General features: G+C 40.3%; 1 protein-coding gene across 1 annotated transcript; it reads right to left on the bottom strand.

Moving 5' to 3' along the window:
* On the bottom strand, positions 864-4,604 carry LOC110262119 (mucin-5AC-like). The gene has a single exon (XM_021101415.1). The coding sequence runs from the start codon at positions 4,377-4,379 to the stop codon at positions 2,826-2,828; it is 1,554 nt and encodes a 517-aa protein (XP_020957074.1). The 5' UTR covers positions 4,380-4,604; the 3' UTR covers positions 864-2,825.

The following is a 7,561-nucleotide window of genomic DNA, read 5'->3' as shown; positions in this document are numbered from 1 at the left end:
TCTTGTTCGACTCCTAGCCCGGCAACATCCATATGCCACAGGTGTGGCCTTTAAAAAAAAAAAAGGCATATTTATTTAATTCAGAATTCTGTCTCAAAAGCTTTATAATTTCCATGGCCTTCAAAGTAGGCAAAATGGCAAGGATATTTCAGAGTATGTTAATGGCATGACCCTCTGCTTTCATTCTTTCGATGTCTTCTTGTGGGGCTTGGCTTAACCCACATTTTATTTGTTCATAGTTTATGCATTCCTTGTGAAATAAAAAAACTACGGAACATAGTTAAAATAAGAAAGGGAGACTTCATTCAAGACTATTGCAGTTGTCAACTCTGCTGAAACAGAAGATGAGAGGTTTTTAAGCACCGGGGGTGAGCTAGCAGAAAAGTTCTGGAGGATATTATGGAGACGTGGATCAGTGGGATGTATGGAGCATGTAGTGTAATTCTTGAGTCTGCAGATGTTTTCCTCTGTGATTGGACTATCTGTGTTTGTTCATTGATGGTACCCTGCTACAGAGGTTGAGAGATAGAGGCACTGTCCCTTCGCTCCTAGGGCCTTAAGAAAGACATTCCTCAGTTGGAAAGTTGGAAAGAGTCTTTAAAAGGATTTATATCTCAAAGGGGCAGAGAAAGAATTTACAATTTAAAGTTTTTTTCTAAGGAAATCTGTTAAGATTCCGGGGGCCTAGAGTCGGGAACAAACCTGTCTAAATTTAGGCAAAGCTGAGGGGAACATCAAGGTCTTGGTCTACCTTTTATTTAAATATTACTCATTATTGGGAGCTTTTTAGTGGGACAAGCATATTGTTCTTTAATTTCCAAATGTATGAAACTGACACAGATGCCAACCCAACAAAGGATACATGCTTTTCAAAATGATTTATTGAACAAAAGCTGAAGAAGTAAAAATGAACACATTTAGAGATAAGAGAGTTAAAAAAAGAAAAATTTCTAGATTGGTCTCATTTCTGAAGTACGATGATAGTCAACTCTCGAGGCAATATTGGCAAAAGTTAAGGTGAGAAACATAGTATTTAGGTAGAGTATTACCTCGAAAAAAAGGTTGAGAAATATAAAATTAATTCCTATTGTCCTATAAATATCACCTATTTGATTTAAAATCGCTAGTTTCTATTTCTAAAGTGAAATGGGTCATTCTAATGGGCTGTTCTACATGGCTCACCTGCCCCTGCTCCCAGCACCACTCTTCTTATTTTCCTGACAGCTCATAATTCTATTTTAGAGTAAAACATATCTAGTTAGACGTTTTATGTTTAGAGTAAAGTATAGGGAACTAACTAGCTGTGTTTAAGGCCTAAACCATCATTACTACTACATAGAATGTTTTTATCTATGTTTTGTTAAAAAAAAAAAACCTTTATAAAATGTTGATAGATTAACATTCCAGCAATCTTTTCTCTGAAATAGTCCCAGATCTGCTCCTTCTATTTTAAGAATTTTATATCATGGTGCCGTAATCCAGACTAGTTTTTTGTTATATTGTATCTTTATGACTACAAATTTTCTATATTTTCTTCTCCAAGGACTTTCTTTCTTAATAGTAGTATTATGCTCTCATTTCTATCAGAACTTAATGGAGGTTTCACTTTTTCTCAGTCAAGTACAAGTGCTTATGGTTTCTTAACTGTGATATTCATTCTCATGTTTGAGCTTATATATCTGCCAATTTACCTTTCTGAAATACTGTCTTTTTTTTTTTACACCCTTAACCTCATCAGACTCCTCACTTCCCTCAAATATTTTATGAGAAGTATATATAGTATCTAGAATGGCAGAGCTCAGTAACCTTTATTTTGAAAAATAAGCCAAGTGATTGTGATTCAGCTGTCTACTAAAATATCTTCAAGGATCACTATTCTAGAATTCTAAGCTTTCTTACTTTTGGCTAAGTATTAGAGCATTGGGATTCAAGCCCTGGCTTTACCACCATGTGTTCTGAATTTGAGCAAATCCCACAACTCTGTATCCTATTTGTAAAATGGGAGAATATCTGCTTTTTTTTTATAGAATTGCAAAGAGTTGGGGCAGATCAAGAGTAACGAGCCATAACATAAGCTATTTAGAAATATATAGAACACTACTGAATTTCTTCATTTCGTTATTTGCATGCAGTAATTTACCTGTTACCAGGTGCTTGAGACATGCTGCTATATTGCTTTTACAGTGTAAAAGGAGGGTTCTCGCCAGTTGTAGGTGAATTTTCTGTGGTTGTGGTAACAGATGGTGCTTCTGTGCCACCGTCAGCAGCAGTAGTGGTTTCAGTGGAGGCTGTATTGATGGCCACTGTAGTTGTAGGACCAGAGGTTGCTACTGGGGCAGTGGTGATAGCATCAGTTTCAGATGTGTTGGTTGTGGTTCCTGCTGTGATGGCTGTGGCAGTAGAGGTTCCTTCAGGAGGTGGAGTGGTAGTATCTGTTGCAGCTGTGGAAACTACAGAAGGTTCTGTGGACTCTGCAGGAGTTGTGGTAGCTGCCATACTTGTGGCAGGAAGAGTAGTAGCATCTGCTGAGTCAGTAGTGACCTCACCATCAGTGGCAGTTATTTCAGCTTCTGTGATGGAAAGTGATAGAGTTGTAGTGGGAACTTCAGTGGTAGTGTCATATGCAAATTGAGTAGTTTCCTCATTCTCTAGAGTTGTAGCTTCAGTGGTTGAAATATCTGGTTCATCAGTAGAGGCAATAGTAACTGGGGTGGTATTGGCAGTGGCAATACCTGGTACACTTGTACCGGCAATAGTTGCGGCTCCTGAGATTGATGGTGTGGTCACAATACTTGTGGAAGCTGCTGTTGTTCCAGTGCTGGCTGCTATGGGGACTGTGGTTGCAGCTGAAGCGCTGTTGCTGTAGTAGATACAGATGTGGTGGCATCAGGAGATGTGGTACTAGTGACTCTAGGTATAGTAGTAGCACTTGTGGTGGCATCAACCCCTGGAGTTGTGGAGGCTGAAGTAGTTATGGTGGCAGCTCCCTCAGATATTCTAGTTGTAGCTGAAACAGTTGTACTTACAACTGGAGATGTAGAGTCTAATGGGGCTGTGGCATTAGCAGGTCCAGTTGTGGTAGCTTCAGTGGTTGTGTCATCTGCTGGCCCAGTGGTAGACTTTTCCCCTGGACTTGTAGCTACAGAAGCCTGGGTGGTAGTTTCACTCAGAGTAGTCAATACACCAAGTTCAGTAGGAAACACTGAAGTAACAGGAGCCGAAGTGTCAGCACCTGCTACAGTTGTGCCAGGAACAGCAGTTGTAATAGAAGTAACAGGAGCTGAAGTGTCAGCACCTGCTACAGTTGTACCAGGAGCTGCAGCTGTAATACCAATGGCTGAGGTTGTGACCACACCACTGGTAGTCGTGTCTAGCTTTAGGGTTGAAGAGGCTGCTGTTGTTGTGGTGATTGTTCCCAGAGGTGTTGGGGTTGAGGATCCAGTGGTTGTAGTAGCAGTGGATGTGAGGTCTGTTTCCAAGGTTGTGGAGCCCATTGCACCAGTTGTGACCTCATTAGGTAAACTTGTTGTAGAAGCTACAGTTGTGTCATCAGCTGATTCTGTGGTTTCCTCATCCACTGGAGTGGTAACTTCAGTGGTTGTGTCCATCACTTGTTCAATGGTAGTCTCATCAGCTTCAGTGGTTGTGTTGACCACTGGTTCAGTGGTAGTCTCATCAGCTTCAGTGGTTGTGTTGACAACTGGTTCAGTGGTAGTCTCATCAGCTTCAGTGGTTGTGTCGACCACTGGTTCAGTGGTAGTCTCATCCACTGGTGTGATAACAGAAATTGATGTAGCTGTGGTGGTAGGACCAGGTGCACTGGTGGTTATAGAACTTGGCACATCTGTGGATGTGGCTCCAGGTGCAACTGTGGTTGTGACAGAACCAGAAGCTGTGCTAGCAGTTCCAGGTATTTTTGTGGTAGCAGAAGCAAGAGTTGTGGCAGCACTGGCTGATGGTGAGGTAGCACCAGCACTGGTGGCACCAATCCCTACATTTGTGGTTACAACACCTGTGGAGGTTGTGGCTGCAGCAGTGGTGGCAGCCATAGCAGAGGATGTGGTACCTAGGTTTGCTGAAGTTGTAGAGGCAACCTGAATGGTGGAATCAACTGTAGATGGAAAAGTGTTGTCATTTGCTGTATTTGCTTCAGTTTCTGAGTTCTCTATGGTAAAATTAGGTGCAATAGTGTAGGCAGAGGTTAAGAGGGTTGTAGAGCCAGCTTCTGGGTTTATGGAGGTTGTAGAGCTGGAAGCAGTAGATTCTTGTGATGTAGATTCTACTGAAGGTGCCACTGATGTCACAGATGCAGTTGTAGTGGAGACAGCACCTATTGCTGAGTTAATGGTTGATGTCACTCGGACAGTGGTAGCAGCCATTGAAGACAGAGTTTCAGGTGTCCTGGTGACTGCATCTGATCCCTTGGTTGCAGTAATTGGGCCTTTAGTTGTAATCCTTTCAGGCCCTGCAGGTCTTGTTGGAGGTTTTGGCTTATGACAGGGTGGCTTATGAGGCAAATGAGGTTGGTGTGCCTGGGGATGTGGGGCACTTGGCCAAGGTCTTGGTGGAGGTGGATAGGCTGGATGAACCTTCAGTGGGCACTTATGTGGTCGATTCGGTTGTGGGTTGTGGGCGAGGACGTTTAGTATGATGAGATTTAGATGGAGGAGGTGGTTTTCTGACTTTATGTGGACGTTTTTTCCGTGCAACTTGAACTGATTTAGATCCTTTTAGTTTAGATGCCTTCAACCTTTTTTTGACAGGTGGAGATTTCCCTTTTTTAGATTGTTTTACAATTTTGCCTGCTAAGGGAGGTGGTCTTTTTATGCCTTGAAGGGATTTAGGCTGAGGTGCGCCTTTTTTAAGAGGTTTAGATGGTATCTTTTCGGATTTACTAGGCTCTTTCTTTGCTGTTAGAGTTTTGGACTGTCTTTTTTTAGGTGATTTTGTAGATTTACTCTTTGTAAGAACTTTTTTTGCAGTTCTTTTACTTGCCATGAGCTGTTTCTCTGTAGGTGTTTTTTGAATTTTCTTCTTAGCGAGAGATCTTTCCGGTCCTGCTTGAGTAGACTTAGACAGACCTTTGGCAGCAGGTTTAGGTTTTTTTAGTTTTTTCTTTTTGGCCACAGTTTTTTTGAGAGCTGGAGGTTTGCCCTCTTTTGCTTGATTTGAATGCTTCCTAGCTGTTTTAGACAAGGAGCTTTTAGATTTATTTGGTCTCTTCTTTGAGGATGGTGGTGTTCTTAGTACTGGTTTACGTGTTGTAGGGTGATTCACTTGTTTCTTGGTAGGTGCAGTAAAAGTTTTTTTGGCTATAGGGGTCTTCCTTTTTGTTGAAACATCTTTTGGCTGATTGAGCTTTATCTTGGCAGATGTAGGTGCTTTAGATTTAGTTAGATTTTTTCTTTTGGTTTTAGAAGCTGCTATTGTTCCTGTTGTCTTAGCTGACCTTTTTTGGACTGGAGTTAACTGTTTATTTTTTTGTTTCTTCAGAGTATTCTTTTTGGCTACACTTTTTGGGGGGATGGTTTTAACTGCTTTTGCCTGCTTCTGGTTTTTCTTGGTGGATGAAGACAGAGTTTTATGAGATTTGGTTGGTATTTTTCTGGAAGTTGAAGAAGTTTTGGGGGAATCTTTTATTGCCGTGGACTTAGATGATTGTACTTTGGGTAATACAGACAAAGCTTTAGATTTCTTCTTAGGTAAAGATGTTTTTGGAACTGTTCTACTTGCTGGTTGTTTTAACTGTTTCTTAGCAGGTGTAGACTGGATTTTCTTGGATTTTTGTGGACTTTTCTTTTTAGCTGAAGTTCTTTTTGAAGCTGCCTTAGCTGTTCTTGACAAATTCAACTGCTTCTTACCGGAGGTGGACAGGGATTTCTCAGATACATTTAGACTTTTCTTTATGGGTGAAGATGATTTTGGTGTTGCTGCAGTCCATTTTGACTGTTTCTTGGCAGTTGTCTTTTGACCTTTTTTTGGCTGTTTCAGAGTTCTGCTGGCCTTCAGTGGAACATTTCTTCCTGTTAGACTAGAGGAATGAGGAGTCAGCCCTCCCTTGGCAGAGGTCAATGTACTTTGTTTAGGCTTGACTTGTAGATTTTGTCTTTGTGATGGCTTTTTCTTTTTACTTGATGGCCTTGGATTTGAAGATAATTGGCTAGTTGCTTTTTTAGTCAGCACAGGTGTGACAGAGGCACGAGAAGAGGTTTGAGGTTTCCTAATGATCTGGGTGGATGAAGATCGGCTTTGCAATATCCTGACAGGGGAACTCTGCACTGGTCGACTCTTGACTGTCTTTCCTGTTGCCCGGCGCCGTGGTTGCTGACTCTCACTGACCTGTGGGGTAAAGAATAGGGGATATTACCAAATGAAACAGTCAGTCAGTTATTGTCTTGTAGTCTCATTTTAGTTTCAGTAACTTGTCTGCTCTTTAGGTTTAGGAGGTGCTTTGGTTTTGAATGTTAGAAAAATTTAGAATAAATTGCACTATACATTTATTTATTTATTTTTCTTCTTTTTGTTTTTTAATGGCCACACCTGTGGCATATAGAATTTCCAAGGCTAGGAGTCAAATTGGAGCTGCAGCTTCAGGCTTATGCCACAGCCATCTGAGCCTCATCTGCGACCTATGCCACAGCTTGTGGCAAGGTCAGATTCTTAACCCACTGATCCACAATGGGAACTCCTGCACTATAAGTTTAAATAAAAAGGTATAATATGTGTATGATTAGAGAAAGTACTTGGGTATTACTTTCAATGCTTACTGTATTTACTTAGAAAATCCAGCAAAATAGAGAAATGTAATTTGGGGAAATCCAATGAGTTTGTTTGTAAATCAATGAAAACCTGTTTTTCCCTTAAAAACTGCAGAGTAAAACTCACTGTCATGTCCTCTAGGAATTAATGAAAAATCACATAGGCAAGCATGTTTCATGAATCTCAGTGAAAGCTTTACAACTAAACCCTAGTTAAGAAATTATTTAAAGAAGTATTTTCTGTTGAGTTCAGAAAGTTAGATATTTAAAAATGTGACAAAAAGCTGTTCTTCTTGCCTATAAAATTTTTGTCTGAGGCACTGAATGCTGTGGGAAGAATTTTATAAGGAAATAATAGTGATGGTAGAAAAGTAAGGGATTCTTGGAACAGAGTGTTGTTGGTTAAATAGAATTGAACAGATACTGAAGAGCACATGCAGTTCTAAAAATAGTGGATACTATGCTCTCTGATCAAAGAGAGATGTAAGGAATTAGTGAATAGCACATAATTACATTAGGAGAGCAGAAGGAGGTCTTTCCCTCCCTCAAGAGATATAAAAGGAAAAAACAAAAGGCCATAAAAGTCAATAGACTCAGGCTCTTGTACATTAAAAACCTATTTTCAAATAAGATGTTTTAGATAATTCAAATATGTGTACTATAAAAATTTCTATTTTAGATGTCAGTAGAGGAGACCATCCTGCAATCTTCCTTTTCATTGTAGTTATGTCTTACATGGGAGAACATATTACAGGTTGTTTTTTTTTTTTTTTGGCCTGGTCCACTGCATATGTAAGTTCCTG

Source organism: Sus scrofa, chromosome 8 (assembly GCF_000003025.6).
Source record: "Sus scrofa isolate TJ Tabasco breed Duroc chromosome 8, Sscrofa11.1, whole genome shotgun sequence".
Lineage (NCBI taxonomy): Eukaryota > Metazoa > Chordata > Mammalia > Artiodactyla > Suidae > Sus > Sus scrofa.
This window is presented reverse-complemented; position numbering and strand designations above follow the sequence as displayed.